General features: G+C 40.4%; 1 protein-coding gene across 1 annotated transcript in view; it reads right to left on the bottom strand.

The window, feature by feature from the left end:
- MGAT5 (alpha-1,6-mannosylglycoprotein 6-beta-N-acetylglucosaminyltransferase) overlaps window positions 1–19,485 on the bottom strand; it is a 232,462-nt gene that overhangs the window by 25,898 nt on the left and 187,079 nt on the right. Inside the window, exon 12 of the mRNA XM_077829937.1 lies at window positions 6,724–6,873. Coding sequence (XP_077686063.1) covers window positions 6,724–6,873 — 150 coding nt within the window. The remainder of the gene's footprint in view (window positions 1–6,723; window positions 6,874–19,485) is intronic.

Genomic DNA, 19,485 nt, shown 5'->3' with positions numbered 1-19,485 from the left:
ACCCATCCCGCAATGTGTAAATATGCATCTTGAAGGTTGAGGACTGAGAACGAATCCCCTTGCTCAAAGGAAAGAATTATTGCTGGAAGCATCACCATTTTGAACTTCTGCACCTTCACACGGGTGTTGAGTAGTCTCAGGTCTAGGATGGGTCTCCAAACGCTACTCTTTTTTGGTACCAGGAAGTATCTTGAATAAAACCCCTTCCCTCTGTCCTGTACAGGGATTCGTTCTATAGCTCCCATTCGTAAGAGTGTGTCTATTTCTTGATGAAGCATGGTCTCATGAGACGGGTCCTTGAAGAGGGACGGGGAAGGGGCATTTGTTGGTGGAAGTGAGGTAAAGTAGATTGTATAACCTGTGGAGATGATCTCCAAGACCCACAGTGATCAACTCCCAGACTCACCTGAAATGGTGAAGGTGGTTACTGAAGGGAGAAAGGCTGATGAATCAGTGCAGCTGAAGAGGATGGTAGTTCAGACACTCGACCAACATGTCAGAATTGCTGCTTAGAAATGGACAGGTGCGAGATGGGAGGCTCAGAAGCAGATATTTCCTTCTCTGAAACCTCTGCTTTTTCTGGTGTGGCTATGTCCTCCGGAATTGGACGGGACAGGATCTCTGGGCTGTCTGAGACTTGCTGAGTTTTCTGTAGGAGTATAGATGCCAAGAGAACACAAAGTTGCTCTAGAATCCTTCAAGGTTCAAAGAGACTCATCCATACTATCTGCAAACAACTTAGGTCCATCAAAAGGAAGGTCTCCAACTGTACTCTGAACTTCCTTTGGGAAATCACAGAGCCAGAGCCAAGAGTATCCTCTCATCACCACCGCTGTAGCGATCCAACTGGTGGCAGTATCAGCAGCATCGAGGGAGGCTTGAAAGGTTGTCCTGGCAAGTAGTTGGCCCTCCTCAACAATTGCCTGGAACTGCTCCCTGTGTTCCGCTGGCAGACGGTTGATGAACGAGGTTAACTTGTTATAATTGACACAGTTGTATTTTGCCAAAGCCTGGTAATTGGCAATTCTAAGCTGTAGGGATGCTGAGGAGTAAGACTTTCTCCCTAGTATGTCCAGGCATTTGAGGTCTTTGTCATGAGTCCTGGATTTAGCATGGTGCTGCCTACCACTTTCATTCCCTGCATCCACTACCATGGAGTCAGGTGAGGGATGGGAAAATAAAACCTCCAAATCCTTTGCTGGAACATAATACTTCTTTTCCATTCTTTTGCCTGTAGGCAGAATAGAATCTGGGGTGTGCCAAATGATCTTTGCTGGATCTAGAAGAGCCTCATTGACAGGTAAGGCTATGTGGACCAATGAGGGTGAGTGAAGAATGTCAAGTAGCTTATGATGAGACTCTGTAACCTCCTTGAGGGGAATCCACAAGGAGTCTCTGTCCCTTTTGACCAGGTCCTGGAAGTGTTTAAAATTAGCCACCAGGGATCAGGAGATGTTGGCCGGCGGGAGGAGATTCCTTCACTGGTTCTAAGATTGCTTAAAGGATTCCTCTGGAGGATCAGATCTACTAGAGGAAATAGGTGATGCAGGTTGCTCCTCTCTGTGATGGGTACTAGATGCTCGGGGGAGGGCGGGGGGCATGTGGCTCTGCGTGCTGCCCCTCTCTGCAAGCACTGCCCCCGCAGCTCTCCCAACCAATGGAAGCTGCCAGGGTGGTGCTTGCAGGCAGAAGCAGCGCGCAAAGGGAGACCCCTCTGTCCCCTGACCCCCGGGGCCGTGCTGGCCGCTTCTGGGAGCAGCGTGTGGCCTTAGCAGCAGCCATGCTGCACCGCCAGAGATCGCAATCAACTGGGAGATCCTCTAGGATCGACCGGTTGGTGACCATTGTACTAGATCATTACTGTCAATACTATAATAGTTCAGAAAAACTCAGGTATGCAGACTTTGCCAATAACGGCAAAAAATAGAATCGAAAATAGATTTGTACAGTTACTGAGCTAGATGAAGATGAATATTTAAAAATGTATTTGGTATATACCAGATCACACCCCAAGCGTTACAGTTCGATAAACCCACAAAACTTTACTAAGTTTTCTTTTTGGTCTCTCTCTCATATTAATATCCTTTGCTTACCTAAAAAGTTTAATCTATTCTCTGGCACGGATAGGTTTAGCACCATTTGTGAGTGCAACAATGCTGAACTATTTTATAATACACTCTATTCTGAACTGCAAAAAGAGAGATGGCCCAGAGCTGAGAGGCTCCCAACAATGGAGTGTAACTCATACATTTTTCTCACCATGTGAAAAGCTCACTGGAAAAGCTCTTGTAAATGAGAGAAACACCTTTAGAATGGATTCCCTCCACTGTGAAATTCATGGAAGCAGAAAATATAGCACTGTGCTCCCAATAAGCTTCTTTTAACTATACTGCTGTGTAAACTGCAGCATGAGAAAGTTACTAAGTCTGCTTGCTTAACACAGTCTGCACAATAGCTGAACATGATTTCTGTTTTAGAGATTGTTACACTCTGCAGCCAAATGTTAATAAGACACTCCTTATGTTATTACAGCTGTATGGAAACTGGAAGTTCTATTCTGCAGAGAATTTCTCATTTCTAAAAAAAAGTTTGTTCAGAAACAGAATGGAAAGTTGGGGGTCATGACATTTTCCACATTGGGGGTGGAGTGGACATGAGAGATGCATGATGGACATTTTCAGAGAATTCTGTTTTGGATGAACAAAAATTGAATTTTGTAAAAAACTTCCAATCTGAGCTCCCCAACTGCCTTCCTGGCAGCCCAGGGAGTCTAGGAGCCTGGGTTAGGCAGGAAAGCGTCGAGAGAATCCCCATGTTCCCAGTGGAACATTTCAATTCCGTCCAATCAGCATTTTCCAAAGGGAAACTGTTCAGTCAGAAAATTTGAGGTCTAGTTGTTGTTATGCACTACATCAACCACACACTTAAGCTAGCCATTTTATAAGTTCTCCCTATTTAAAAAATGCCTCTTTTGAAAGCCATTTTCAAATTCTGGTCTATAAGCCGCACAATATAGTGGCAGCTTCAAGCTCTTGATGATGATTATGAGCAACTAAACTATTTCAGACGTTTCAACCATATATTTGGGGCTTGCAAAGCAGTGATCAAAAATCACACTTTAGTGGTCATCTACTGGTTCTTGGAATGCGTTGCAGAAATTGGATCTAGTTTGAGATGGAAAAAATTTGAGGGTGCTCCATACTGACATATTTGTGGGCATCTGTATTTCATGATGGACTTAATTATAATTTGTAGTGATCTCTGACTTTTCAAGGACAGGTTTCAGAGTAACAGCCGTGTTAGTCTGTATTCGCAAAAAGAAAAGGAGTACTTGTGGCACCTTAGAGACTAACCAATTTATTTGAGCATGAGCTTTCGTCAGCTACAGCTCACTTAGCTCATGAAAGCTCATGCTCAAATAAATTGGTTAGTCTCTAAGGTGCCACAAGTACTCCTTTTCTTTTTTCAAGGACAGAATCCTTGTTTGAGACGTTGCACGAACTGGAAAGTACAATACTGGAGTTCACAGGTATGAAAGAATGTGGTTGGCCCTTTATGTCTGAAAACTTATGCTTAGAAATGGAACTTTTGAAGGTAAAAGTGTCTCTGAAGGTTTATTATTATTATTTTAGAGGCAAAGCTGAAAAAAATAGCAGGTTTATACTTGAAGCTGCAATTGAACATATAGATACCAGATTCACTGTTGGCTATAGCAGTCATCATTTTAGTGCTTTTGATGTCCTGACTATACACTATAATCTAGTGAGCGGAGAAACATAACTGAACCATTAACAATTTGCTAGACCACTTTATACAGGTATTGCATAAGAAGGGAGGAGGAGAGTGGCTTCTTCTAGTGCCTACAATTAAATAGGATTAGAGCCACAACCAGGGAATGTGCACATGCATGTTAGGCGATTTGTTAAACTACCAGATCATGTCTTTCAGGATATATTGCTTTTGGGAAAAATACTGTTCTCACTGTCCTTTAGCAATGCAATATTAGAATGTAGGGTTTCCATGATTAACTTGATACAAACAAGCCAGCCCACCAAGATGCAACAAACCAGCTGATGCAGATACAAGTGAATAGTCAAAGTGAAGGTGTTTTATAATCATGTCAAGCTATTCTCTCCTGCCCTGCAGGAAAGCCAGGAACAAAATATTCAAATGCACAGTCACAGTGAACACTAACAGCAAACACTAGCAGAGGACTAATTTAGTATTGTGATCAGATCACATACAGATGTCAAGTCAGGTGACCAGTCACTATATTATTGATGAGATACTAATCCTAGATATTAGATTTTTTTAATTCAAATCTGACTACTTTATAAGTCTCAGTTAACACTCTCAATCTCAGGCTGCTGTTATTTATTTTTTATTAAAGCAAGTGTAAAGCTAAATATATCAGAGTGACTAAATGTCAGATATACTAAAAATAAGAGAAATGACAACCCACATCATAACGACCCATATTATCAACAAGCAATCTCATTTGGTCATGACTTAGCAAGACATTTCATTTTAATTGACTTATTTGAGAATAAGACTAGACCCTAAAAATCGTGACAACAAGATCTGATATCTTCGCTATCTGTTATCAGTTTTTTAAATGTTAGCCTGGCTACGTACAAGCAAGTAAATCCTTTGTTTAAGAGAGTTTTGATAATTATGAAATATCAATTTATTAAATAAGAAACATGGAAAATATTTGAAAAACAGAAAGACTAATATATTTGAAAAATGTCACCAATATAAATGTAAAGATCCAATTTAAAGAAGCAAAGATTATATTGAAGAGATTATTTAAAAGCAGATGTAATAGGCTAGCATTTCAATACCGGTCTCTCAAGAACCTACAGCTGTTAAACACCATCATTTGAGAAATATAGCGAACTCTCAAAACTACAGTGTCAGGGAAGAATCAAAGCATAGCAATAACGTGGAAAACCCTTTCAAACTCTCACGAATTGTAGATTTTTGCAAGGTGCATTGCAGGGATCCAACATTTTTAAAGACTTCAGTACTTTGGCACAATAATAGTGACATTTTATATTACTTCTTTCATCCAGACAGATCTCATGAGCACTTTACAACTACAGTGCCTTCCATTTAATTCAGTCACTAATCAATCTGATCAATGTAATTTGGATCAAAATATCAGAAGCCAAATCACATAAAAACAAAACCCAACTCCCACCTTTTATTTTGACAGTTACTAGGCTATCGTTATTACATGATTCAATAATAGCTATGTAAAACTGCTTAATGAAAACTAGGATTTTTAGTGTAATACAAGTAAAAAGAGCCCTAAGAAGACTCATGTTACTGAAGAAAGATTAGAGGTAAAAACTGTTATTTAGTTATAAGAAGTTATAAACAATATCATGTGCTCTGCAAGTTGTGATAAGCATCCTGGAAGTTAAATAAGCAGTTGAACATGATTTCTGTTTTAACCAGCGAAGAGAACAAATTTAACTGGAGAGATTTATGCTCAGGTTATTATTAAAATGTCAATATTTACCCACAGTGGAATCCATGATTAACACAGTAATTTCACGTTCTAAATACAGGGGAAAGCTGTGGTGATCTCAGGTACATTGGTGTGGCACATACAAGTACATGATGACTTTTTAAATAGTAACATTGTGTGCGTAGGCACAAAGTACACATACAGAGTGGTTGTCTTTTAAAAGAGTCATAATTTTCCCAAAGCCGCTGCACAGAAATGCAAGGCTACCACTGGTTTCCCCTATACTTTGAATAAGAGATCTCTGTGGTAGACTGCATAGCATGACTGAAAGGAGTTTACTTTTTAATGGCTTCTGTTGTAACAGTGCACAGCAACAAATCATCAACAGTGGGGAAGAAAGTGGAAAGGCTCCATAGATTCCATTTTGCAAATTTAAAATCACGAAATGTTTCCTTCACAAACCCACTGACTGAAAATTACACATTTTATTTGAACCTGATCCACTAACAAGTTTCTATGCTTCAAATTATCCTCCTAAAAATGTGTTTATTATATCCTGCATAAAACTGTCCAAGGGTAAGGGAATTGGATGGTAAATTGAAAAAAAAAAAGTGTTCTAACCTCTGGAGAAAAAAGTTTATTTAAATGTGTACACTGCTCTTATCTTAACTTTAGTTCAAATGCAGACTATGGGACCATAGGCAAAAAGAACACTCTAAAAGTCTCTCTCTCTCTGCTCATGTGGAGCTGAGGAAGTAACTGAATCTGGAATTAAATGCTTTTTATCACTATAGAGGGATGTGACTCCAGGTTAAAGTAATTGCTAGGGCAGTGTATGAGAGCCTGCAGTGCAGTTGTCAGATAGCACCTAGCTTTTAAATTGTGGATTTAAAAATGAACTACATTCTCACAGATGATAATCTCTTTGCTGTGCTTTTCAGTTACAAAAAAGGAAAAATGAGTTTAATGATGTTTTGAAACTGGTTTTAAGATGTCTCTCCTAGGCTGGATGGCATGAGCCAAGTTTTCTATAAGTGGCTGCTAGTTTGTCAAGCACATGCACAGCTGTTAGGGCATTCTTAGGTGCTTGTACATACCCAAAGGCCAGGTTAAATTCCTTTTTATTTGGCCTTGTGTTTCTAAAGCCCCTTAACGCAGGTGTCAATTAATGGCAAGATGGCATTTGAGTTCAAGTACAGTAATTCTTTAGTGGTTTTAGCGTTTTTTCCTCTTGGCAATAAGCTTACTTTTGTTTCTCTCAGCAGAAACTGCAAATCCCGCCCACTAAGTATGCCATGGTTTTTCACGTAGCTGGGCATATGGACAGTACTTGTCCCGTGGACGGTTCCATGGACTTCCATGTAGGTATGAATGATGTCCAAATAAGCCTTCTTATCCTATAAAATGAAACAAAATTTGTTTTAGTCTTTACAAACTTTAAGAAGTGATGCTGTCCCAATCAGAACTGGTTATCTACCTAAACAATGTCCCAAAGCCCTAAATGAAAGGTCGGTGGTTCTCATCTTTCATAACCACATCTTTGACACAAGACTTGATAGCGTATTATGTGATTAGCATTTTAAAGTCTTAATTTCTAAAAGTTTTGTGCTAGTTTGCAATACAGACAGCCTGCTCCTGTTCCACAGAAATCAATGGGAAAATGTCCTGTTAATTTCAATGGGGCACAATCAGGCCCCCAAACTGTAGTAACTAAGACAATACATGTTTTCAAGACAGAAGTTGAATTGAAAACATTTCTACACATAATAAACTCAATTTTGTAACCCACACTAGTGGTGATGCACACTTACTCCACTTTCATTGGATTACTTATGCAAAGTCGTGCAAACAACAGTTGCACAGTTCGGCCTAAAAATAATAGCTTCCTGCAAACTAGTTAGAAGAGTTGTTGAGGTATTTCTGTTAGGAACTCAATATAATTGGCCTTGGCACATCCTCACTGTGAGGAAGGAAGGAGTTAATCTTATCTCACTAGTGCAATTCTTGCCAACACTTATACAAATGCTTGCTTAACTTTAAGCACATAAATGGTCCCATGAGACCTTTACCAATATTTACACTCACTGGCTGAAGTTTAAAGGAGCTTTGAAAAGGCATTAGAAGAGTAATGTATTTCTAGGACTATTTTTAAATCAAGTAACAGAACAGTGTACTGTCCTAGTTTGCAGACAAGAACTATTTTAATTTTCAATATCATATGTTAATAATGTTTCCTGAGTTTTAAAGAGATGCAGACTGCAAACATTCCCATTAAAAAAATCTAAACTTCATTGACTGAAGACTGTCTTCACAGTCAGTAGTACGTTTGTGAGCAAGGGCCATAGAGACGCTCTCTGAGACACATATTCAAGAACTTAAATTTGACCCCTTTGGGGGGGCACATTCTGCCCCATCCCTTCCACCAGGAGCTCACTCTCTCCCCATCTGGCCCCGGAAGGAGCTTCCTGCCCTCCATCGCCCCAGCCCCAGCTTGCTCTTCCCTGCCCCTCCACCTCCCTGCCCCAGCAGGAATTCACTCTCTCCTCCCCCACAGCCCTGGCCCTGGGAGGATCTTGCTCTTCCCTGTCTCCGTGGGCCCAGGATCGGAGAAGTTCTGTGCCCCTGATGATTACAGGGGGAGGGTGGGGTGTGCCTTTCTTGTTCTCCACCCCGCCCCAATGCATGCCCCTTCTTTCTCTCAAGATTTGGACATAAGCATCCACACAGTGTAATCTTAACACCAAGCAACAAATGTCTCGACACTTGGGTGGCAGGACAATTTCTAGGCTTGTATTTTCTACCCTACTTGATTTGTCATATGCACACCACTATTTGACAGCTATGTATGAGAAAGTTGATACTGAAGTTCCCTCAAAGGGGAAGTAGACTAGGAAAATCCTATTACTTGGACGCCTGGGACAATAAGACACGAAGCCTAGACAAGTGAAATTTTATTATTTACTGCTTACCAAAAATGGACGTGCATTAAGTATTCAGTGTATCCTATATGAGGATTGAAAATAAAAGACGGTTTCTAGCTTTAGCTTCCTCTGTGGTTTGGTAACACTCGCAGGGAAGTGGACAACTTGCTCTTTCACAGCCTGCCCCATTGCTAAATCTCTCTGATCAGCCGGTTGTGCCCCATACTATGTTTTAGGAAGAATGCACTGGCTAATTATTATATATGTCAACAAAAATATTGAGAGAACTAAACTTTCTTGTCTGATAACTAAATCCAAGATCCAGATTGTCCTTGTACAAATCAACTTATGAAAAAGGCTTTCGTAGTCTGGATGTTGGAAAAAGTCAGGGATAAAGCAGCTATCCAACTCTGTCAGCTGCTGCTTAGTCTCTACAAAACCTTAAAGCCACAGAAAATACTGTATAAGCCATAAGGTAAGTTAATTCAAAGGCTATCTAGACAATAATAATAATTAAGTACAGTTAAGTATTACTTCCCACAACCCTAACAACTCAAATATATTTCATTAGGATTAGGGACAGGGAAAGGCAGACAGTATAATGAATAAACTCACTTGAGAGAAAGGTTTCACACAGCATCTTACAGTAAATGAAACAGCAAAACAGAATTTATATTCTTAATATTGGCTGAGAAAACTCATACGAAGTCATGTATAAACAGAGTTCTGAAAAGTCAATTTTCAAGACTAATAATAGTAAACAAATAATAATGCTTAGCTCTTACATAGTGTTTTTCATTATTAGATCTCAAAGCATTTCACAAGGGAGGTCAGTATCTCTAGCCCCATTTTACAGATGCGGAAAATGAGGCACAGAGTGGTGAAATGACTTGCCCAAGGTCACGCAGCAAACTTGTAGGAGAGCTGGGAATAGAATTCAGGTCTTCTGAGTCCCAGGCTAGTACTCTATCCACAGGGTCACAATTTGGTATTAACTGAATGTGTTTTGGGACTTCTTAAAAATTATTATTTTTTCCATTGACTGTTAAAGGTGTCTGATTCACACCACTTCAGCTGTGACCAGGAAGGGGCTCTTCCAGGGCTAAAAGGGTGTTCTGTCTCCACACCTATTGTCAAAGGCTTTTTTCTGAGGCGCCTCCTCCCTTTTATTGATTCAGCCTTGCTGTGCAGTCTGAAATCTTTAATGGGTACCCAGGTTCAAACCAAAACAATGCAGGCTCACTGTCTTGTCTAACTTCAAAAAGGGCACCTTCCCCTACTCAAGGCCTTGGCCACGATTCAAGTGCTCATCAGCTGGTATGGATTAATGCACCAGCCCATTGCAAATACAGTCATGAAATTCAGAAGATCCCAGAAATTAGAGGTGGAAGGGACCTACACTATTAGTTCATTCCCATCCCTGGTTCTTGGTTGTATATTTACTAGCATTTTGTCTCAAGCTATTAGGCTTTCACAACTTCCTGGAAGACCATTATGAAATGCTGTACAGACTTCAACACTCCTGGCCTTTCACAGATGTGGAAATTGAGGAAATGGAGGCAAAGCGACTTAACCGAGCCCACACAGGAAGTCAGTGGCCAAGTCAGGATTAGCACACTCAGTGCCGCCCCAATTCCCAAACCCAATGCTCAGCCGTCCTGAAATTATGCCTACAAATTGCCCTTTCCCATCCTCTGTTCTGTCCTAAATAATTCCTCTCATTGGGGTTCACACCCTTCAAATAATTGTAAATGTATGTCCCTCTTTAGCTATCTTTGAATTAAGCAGTACATATTTTAATGACTTACATTTTCCCCACTGGTGAATCTATTTGTTGTTCTTTTCTGAACTTTAATTTTTCAATACATTTCTGGTAAGGAGGTGCCCAGTACTAAACATGACATGCTAGGAGCAATTATGCCACAGCTGTATTCTATTATTTGTATTACAAGAACACCCCAATTGAGGCTGGGGCTCCATTGTGATGGGCAATAAACACACAGTAAGAAACAGCCCCTAATGGAAAAGGAGGACTTGTGGCACCTTAGAGACTAACAAATCCGATGAAGTGAGCTGTAGCTCACAAATGCTTATGCTCAAATAAATGGTGAATGGAATGAATGGAAGAGCTTTCAGTAGACACTTTGTCTTATCTCATGTCTTATTCCAATGGCTTCCAAAATGGACTATGTTTCCTTCTGAGACAGTGATATAATGCAACATCTCTGAGCATGTAGCCCCAAATTATTTTGGCTCTTTCCTGCCACACTGGATGAAAACGCATGTCCAATTTGCCATCCAATATCACCCTAAATACCTGCAGAACTAAGCTCCAGGACCTTATCTCCCATTGTAAGTTAGGTCATGCAGGAAAAAAAACAAAAAAACCCCTACATGCTACTTATAAATGACCCATAAAAGAACAAACCAAACTTTCAATACATGCGAGATACTATTATCAACAATGAGATAAAGAAAACACAGAGTTGGCTATAATAAAATGCAGTGGTATCGTTTATTTCTTTAGATACTTGTAATTATAGCTTAAGGGTATATATGTAGTATTATTAGCAACTCAAATAATATATTTAGTGCCTGGAAAAAAAAGCTTCAAGTGAATTATGTACTTTAAAATACCACAGGGATAAGCCAACTAGGTTAGACTAGCAACAAAATATAATATGAAGTGCACTGCTGTCCCGCTGTGACTTACATATTATTCTCACAGTATGTTTTTCATTTGTAGAGGGTCTTTATTTTTTAAAATAGTGCCCTCCAAGTGTAAATGCTTTGTAAACAGTTAAATCTCATCATGCTCCACTGAGGAAGGCACTTCAAGTATTATCCTTCTATTAGGAGCAAACTGAGCAGAGAGATGTTAAGTGACTTGCCCAAGGTCATGCAGTAAATCATTGGAAAAGCAAGCAATAGAAACCAAGAGCCTGGATTTCCAGTCTCTGCTGCCATCATTAGTTAACATGAACACGTTACTGTACTATCTGAAAAATGCAGACTTCAAAATTAAATCAAGTACATAACCCCCCCCTCTGAATTCTAGTGTTTATAAAGTAGAATATACACTATTAAAAAGTGAGATAGGACTTAGGCTCAGATATATCCCTCATGGTAAATGAAAAAAGCTTCCTGGAAATAAGAGAATACTACCAAAGAAAAAAACAGCTAGAAAGAAAAACAGATGGATTTCCTCAAAATGTTACTGATTTCAGTGAAATAAACAGTTACCTAGCTCTTACACAGCACATTTCTTCTTAAAATAAAAACACACACAAAAGTTATCCAGTCTTCACAGCCTCTCCTAGAGGCTCCTTAAGAACCATATGCATTGTCCCATTTCAGAGATGTAGCAATAGAAGAACAGAGGACAGGGGCCAGATATCCAAAGGTATTTAGGTACCTAAAGATGCAAATAGAGACCTAGTGGGAATTTCAAAAGTGCCTAATTCCCATTGAAATCACTCTCTTGTTAGTGAACTTTTCCATTATGGAAGTACAATGGGGTATATATTAGACCTTTATTCGCATTGCCATTTCAAGCCAATTCTCCAGTTCCTCCTATTGCGTAACAGATGTACACATTTTCACTGTGAGTTGTCTTCTATAGAAGCAATTCTACAGGAGCAATTTCCCCACAAAACAGAATAAAAAAGGTGGGAGATGGAATGCAAATTCTTCTAAAGGGCAAAAGCAGCAATAGGAAAGATACTGTATAAAATATAAACCATTCCTTGATGCTGCCAGAATGTCTATATTTATTAACAGGCTTCAAAATCACAGAATGTGTCCAATTTGTTTATGCAGGTAGTTGTAGCTGTGTCAGTCCCAGGATATGAAACAGAGGAGGTGGGTGAGGTAAATTTTTTTTTGGACCAACTTCTGTTGGTGAGAGACAAGCTTTTACATTACCTCACCCACATTGTCTTTCTGATTTGTTTAATTATTCCATTCATATCCTGCCATCTGAGTTAGTAATTAACTCCATTCTGCTATGGAGGAAGTATTCTTTTTTGTCTGTGGGCTTGTCTACACTACCAAGTTTTGTTGACAAAACTTACGTCGACACCCAAAAGTCGACAAAAGAAAAATCGCCGAAGGGTGTTCACACTTGCTCCCTCTGTCGACAGATCATGTCCACATTGCGGACATCATCATCAACAGGGTGAGTGATGCACTGTGGGTATGTATCCCACAGTGCAGTGTTATGGGAAGGAAGAGCTGATTGCTGCACATCTTGGGATTCTCTCCCAGTTCCCCCATAGCTACCTCAGCTGCCGAGAGCAGCATCATGAACAGTTCTGTGAGCTCTCCGTGTTGAGGAATGGCAAAGCAGCAAAGCAGCCTGTCCCCCTCCCACTGTGGAAGCAGTCTGCCTGCTGCTGGGTTCCTCCTGCAGCGCAGAACAGGAGCAGCGGCACACAGATACTTCCCAAGCTTTGAAAGGAGAGGGGTGCATGCCTGCAGGGCAACAGAGATCAAAACACTGAGCAGAGCAATCAGGGATACTGGCAGATTCAGTTGACAAAACAATCAGCACTGTCTACACTGGCTCTTTGTCAGCAATAAAGGGAGGGGAAAAAACAAAAGTCTTTCCTAGGGGTGGAAGTTTTTTGTCATCAAAACTGGGCACTTTTGGTGACAAAAGTCCCATTGTGGTGTGTACGCTCTTGCTGTTTTGTCGCCAAAAGATGGTTTTTGGTGACAAAACTTGGTAATGTAGACAAGGCCTGTGTCAATTAAATCTTCCTAGATCTAAGGTCTGTTTCTTCATAAAATTATTTTGAAATATGGTCAGGAAAATAAACACCCACAACATATTGTACAACTTTTATTTTTCTGAACAGTAGGAAAACGTTACAAAATGATTCTTAATAAATTTGAGAAATTTAACCAAATGTATTGATTATACAGATAATTCAATACAGGATCTAAGATTTAGGTAGGAAAATACATAATCATACACAAGTTGATATTTTTAAGATGACTTTTATAGTTACATTAAGTGGATTTCCCTCTCCCTCCAACGTTTGATATTATAGCAGTGAAATATTTTTTTTTCTAACAAAGACAATACAAGCTTCTGCATACTGCTAAGACAATGCACTTCAATTCTGACGTTTTGCAAACAAAAAATACGAATACTTTAAGGTTAAGTAATGTAATTCCTTTCTTCAATAAACCATGCAATACTAGTGTTCTACACCAAAGAAAACAACCAGAATGAAACGCACCTCATTTTGATGCTTAATTTACTGGAAGAAAAATACGCAAGTATTTTGTTATAATGTAGAATTAGTGCATTTTTTATATTTTAACAGATGAGCACTTCCCCCCATGTGACAGTAAAATGAATGTGAGGTGAATACCTAAAACCTACTGATTTTTAAATGGTTTTGAAACCTTTGTTTAAACTTATAAGAAGAGAATGTTGTTTCTGAAAATAATACATTCTCTAATGCAGGGGTGGGCAAAGTTTTTGGTCCGAGGGCCACATCTGGGAATAGAAATTGTATGACGGGCCATGAATGCTCACAAAATTACAGTTGGGGTGCGCGAGGGGGTGAGGCCTCTGGATGGGGGTGTGGGCTCAGGGATGGGGCCAGAAATGGGGAGTTCAGGGTGCGGGAAGGGGCTCCGGGCTGGGGCGGGGAAGTGGGGTGCAGGCTCTGGCTGGGGGTTGGGGTGCGGGAAGGGGTGAAGGCTCTGGCCAGGGTGCAGGCTCTGGGGTGAGGCTGGGAATGAGGGGTTTGGGGTGCAGGAGGGTGCTCTGGGCTGGGATCAAGGGGTTCAAAGAGTGGGAGGGGGATCAGGACTGGGGCAGGGGTTTGGAGCGCAGGGAGAGGCTCAGGAATATAGGCTCCAGTTGCCGCTTACCTCAAGTGGCTCCTGGAAGTAGTGGCATGTCCCTTTTGCGGCTCCTATGTGGAGGTGTGGCCAGGCGGCTCTGCATGTTGCCCAGTCCGCAAGCACCACCCCTGCAGCTCCCACTGGCTGCTGTTCCCGGCCAATGGGTGCTGCAGGGGTGGCGCTTGGGTGCGGGCAGTGTGCAGAGTGGAGGCCCCTGGCTGCCCTACGTGTAGGAGCTGGAGTGGGGGCCATGTTGCTGCTTCCAGGAGCCACGGGGAGTGGCCTGCTCCCCGGCTGGAGTGCTGGAGCGGGGCAAGCCCCAGACCCTGCTCCCCAGTGGCAGCTCGAGGGCCAGATTAAAGCGGCTGGTGGGCTGAATTTGGCCCGTAGATTGCCCACCCCTGCTTTAATGTGACAGGAAACTTCTGCGATAACAACGATTAGGCTCCTGGTAAACAAGAATGCTACTAATGATGAAAACTTTGAGGATCTTTAGTCACTGTTCTTTAGTTTTAATCATTTAGCCTTCTGGACTGAACCGCAGAAGGAAAAAGCATGTAGCCAACATATATTTCACAGTTCATAGAGATAAAGGTAAATTTGTCACAGCTGCAAGCAGTTATTTGCTAGTTCCTCCTATTCCAAGTCAGACAATAGCATATAGCAACAGGTGGCGAGAGAGATCAACTGACATGTATTATATTTTCTTTCATTATGAGCCTCAAATGACAACAATTCCTCAGCACACAACCCCAAAATCAAAATATTTTCTGGCCTAAAATATTTGAGGAGTGCACAGGAAGGTGTAGCAATAATTCATATGTACAACATATATGGAAAAGTTTAGAAATTCACTGGAGAGATGTGCATATCAGAACGTGCAGATAAGTGTCCTCAAAACCTAGACACCAGACTAGGACTAGTCTGGAAAGAACAAATAGGTTTCTTGTTCAGTTTAGATTTCTCATCAGACTCTTTAACCAGTCTGAAGCAATCCCAGTGGAACCATTCAGAATACTCCAAAGCTTTTAGGCAGGAAAAATAATTCAAACAAAAACATGTCCTCTTCCACTGGTGCTTGACACAACAGCTGGGATCACTTTCTCATAAAATGAGTTGTAACTCTCTTCAGCTTTATCACAGAGATTATTCAGGGCAGGTCTTCTATTGAAGGCCATGCAGAGTCACTGCTAACAGTTTCCATCACAAACAAGAGCAGCCAGATTACTCATCAAGGAAAACCTGTTAATATTTGCAAAAACATGGTGCAGAAAATGCTGTAAATCATAATGCTAAACATTTATCTTGCTGGAAAAGTATTTATGAAAGCAAGATAGAAGAATTAAGTTGATCTTGTTTGTGCTACTCTGAGACAGCAAGGAATCTGTACTTTGAACCTTGTATCCAAAAACAATTCCCATCACTTGAACTAAGGATAAATTTCCATTTATTTTCAAGAGTATTAGTACCAGAAGCAACTAGCACTAGTTATTTTTGCAGCTTGCTAACCAGTAAGGTACAAGGCTACTGCAAAAAACCTCTGAGGTACCATTATTTGGTCTTTTGACAAAAATCTGTCTCTTCCTATGGTACTCATGGACTTCTCAGTTATGGCATATGTCATAAATATAAAGGGAAGGGTAAACCCCTTTGAAATCCCTCCTGGCCAGGGGAAAGCTCCTCTCACCTGTAAAGGGTTAAGAAGCTAAAGGTAACCTCGCTGGCACCTGACCAAAATGACCAATGAGGAGACAAGATACTTTCAAAAGCTGGGAGGAGGGAGAGAAACAAAGGGTCTGTGTCTGTCTGTATGCTGCTTTTGCCAGGGACAGAACAGGAATGGAGTCTTAGAACTTTTAAAAAAAGAAAAGGAGTCCTTGTGGCACCTTAGAGACTAACCAATTTATTTGAGCATGAGCTTTCGTGAGCTACAGCTCACTTCATCAGATGCATACCGTGGAAACTGCAGCAGACTTTATATATACACAGAGAATATGAAACAATACCTCCTCCCACCCCACTGTCCTGCTGGTCAGGACAGTGGGGTGGGAGGAGGTATTGTTTCATATTCTCTGTGTATATATAAAGTCTGCTGCAGTTTCCACGGTATGCATCTGATGAAGTGAGCTGTAGCTCACGAAAGCTCATGCTCAAATAAATTGGTTAGTCTCTAAGGTGCCACAAGGACTCCTTTTCTTTTTGCGAATACAGACTAACACGGCTGTTACTCTGAAACCTGTCATTAGAACTTTTAGTAAGTAATCTAGCTAGGTATGTGTTAGATTATGATTTCTTTAAATGGCTGAGAAAAGAACTGTGCTGAATAGAATAACTATTTCTGTCTGTGTATCTTTTTTGTAACTTAAGGTTTTGCCTAGAGGGGTTCTCTATGTTTTTGAATCTAATTACCCTGTAAGATATCTACCATCCTGATTTTACAGGGGGGATTTCTTCATTTCTATTTACTTCTATTTTCTATTAAAAGTCTTCTTGTAAAAAACAATGTTTTTTCATTGTTCTCAGATCCAAGGGTTTGGGTCTGTGGTCACCTATGCAAATTGGTGAGGCTTTTTATCCAACATTTCCCAGGAAAGGGGGGGGGTGCAAGTGTTGGGAGGATTGTTCATTGTTCTTAAGATCCAAGGGTCTGGGTCTGTAGTCACCTAGGCAAATTGGTGAGGCTTTTTACCAAACCTTGTCCAGGAAGTGGGGTGCAGGGTTTTGGGAAGTATTTTGGGGGGAAAGACGCGTCCAAACAGCTCTTCCCCAGTAACCAGTATTAGTTTGGTGGTGGTAGCGGCCATTCCAAGGACCACGGGTGGAATACTTTGTACCTTGGGGAAGTTTTGACCTAAGCTGGTAAAGATAAGCTTAGGAGGTTTTTCATGCAGGTCCCCACATCTGTACCCTAGAGTTCAGAGTGGGGGAGGAACCTTGACAGCATATATTTTGGGGAAGCCCCATTCTCTCTCTCAAAGTAATTTCTTCCACTTGAAAGAAAGGGCAATTCTTAGCAAGAATTTGGTCAAAGCAAGACTAATCCTCACATTCCACACTGCCTGCTACACTTTCTTAACACACTAATCTACATATGCAACAAAACTGTGTCTATGCAAGAAAATGGGCGATGACAGTAACATCATCTTCAGAAATAGCCCTGATTTTGGGTGCAACACTGAACCTTATTTTTTATGTTACTATTCCAAGTGTTACCCTTTATGTTTAATTATTTGTTTGTAACTATGGGAGCATAGATTTCCCAGAATCAGATACTGCGGTCTCTACTCCTTAGAATATTGTCCAATGGCAGAGATGCTGGGGACAATCATTACAGGCTGCTCTCTCCCTGAAAGTGAAGGGGCATGCCCAGGCCTACCCGTCTCTCTCTCAAATGGTCACTGTACAGGGAGCAGATATAATTCCTTTCAGCTACGTACAGTACTGTGTATGGGAAACAACACACTCAAATCCCTTCTTGACTTCCAGTACCAATTTGGTAAATAGAGATTAATTTAATCCATTCTCTGCTGTTTCAGATATTTGGTCAACTGTAGAGATAAGCCTAGGCCAGAACTGCAAGCCTGAAATGCCTCTATAAACTTTGAAATTGCCCAGCAAAGAACTTCATTGCTAGGGCTCACGTGTAATCAAGAAGGAACCCAGGGATGCCCAGGTATATTTACTTCCAGATCCCTTGCTCCTGAAGGAAAATAAAACAGAGGAGTTCCTGAAGCATAAAGGGAAGGGAAACCTCCTTCCTCCAAATCTGTTATGTTCTAAACATCTCTAGAGGTCCAAACTGAGTAAGTATCCACCAATAACTAAGATCCCCAAATTCAGAAAAGTATCTACATTCAAGACAGCACTTAAATACATGCTTGAGTGATTTCTTGAATAGGGATTTAAGACTATACACAAATAATGTAGCATCCAAAATAGAATTAATTTCTCAGATAATCTAGCTTTAAAAAAGTAATGGATACTTAAACTCAAATGATATATTAGAAATATTAGCTGCCTACCTGTACCATTGTGAAGAACTGTATGTGTAGCCTACCCACAGTGTTTCTGTTTGCAAAGTAAGCCCCTATAGTCCAGATTGGAAAGGGTTGATTTGTAACAGGCATTATAGCTTGAAGAGTTACTCATGAGAAGAGATGTGAAACAAACAAAAACCAAGCAAACTTTAAAAACAAACAAATTATTGTCCAAAAAAACCACAGCAAACCAAACCAAACCCTTTCCCTAAAGTTAAGTGAAACTTTTGAGTAACTGGAACAAATGACAAAGTCTCCCTTCTGTTTCCTGTACAGATGCACCCTCAATTCGTTTCTTCCATAAAACATACTCCTTTCTCCTCCCGCTCAGAAAACCACAAACCAAACCCCACAAACCTTCTTAAGCTACTTTATACGGTAAACTCTTATTTAGCTTGTGACCTGCTTGGGTCAGACCCTGTTTTCTCATTTGACTATAAAGCACCAAAAAATACATACATATACATCTGTATAAACAAAATACAGATCTCACAGATGTGTCCGTGTCTCTGTGCATTTTAACTTTGTCCTTTTCATTTTATTTGTCTGGGTTAAACAGCATGCTCCTTGGGACAAGTGTCCTGGAAAGTGGCATATAGTTAAAAAAAAAAAAATCTACAATCGCTTTTTTATTTTTTACATCAATGTCACAAATAACCGTGGAGCTTTGAAAATTCAAACACACTGCATAAAGGAAACTTTATCAGAATTAGTGCACCAAGCTTAATGTATAATTAACTACCCCGCTACAAGTGCATTAGAAAGTACAGATTGTTAAATAAATCAGGATCTGCAATTTGAAAGTCAATTCATTATCACTGTGCTTTCATTCACTTCTTGGTGGTTCCTTACAGCATTTATCCACAAACATATTTCATCCAAAATCATTTAACTAGATGCTACCAGGTTTTTTGTCTTGTGTTTTGGTTCTCTCCAAAATAAAGTGAAGTAAAAGCAGATTCTAGAGCGCTGGCTGGGAATACAAAATTGACTTGTTCAGTTCTCAGCACAGGTTTTGATCAGAGTGGGTCAGTCCCTCCTTTTTTGTTGCTCATAGTGCAAACTAGGCTTACAGCATTAAATGTCACATCAAAAAGCAGCAAATGATTTCTCCTCATATCCAAAATGGGAAGTTCTACTAGCTTTTAGTCATTTCATTCGACAGCTACAAAAACTTGCCATTTGAGAA

Source organism: Eretmochelys imbricata, chromosome 11 (assembly GCF_965152235.1).
Source record: "Eretmochelys imbricata isolate rEreImb1 chromosome 11, rEreImb1.hap1, whole genome shotgun sequence".
NCBI classification, from domain to species: domain Eukaryota; kingdom Metazoa; phylum Chordata; order Testudines; family Cheloniidae; genus Eretmochelys; species Eretmochelys imbricata.
The sequence above is the reverse complement of the archived record's forward strand: the minus strand, read 5'-3'. Positions and strand labels throughout refer to the sequence as shown.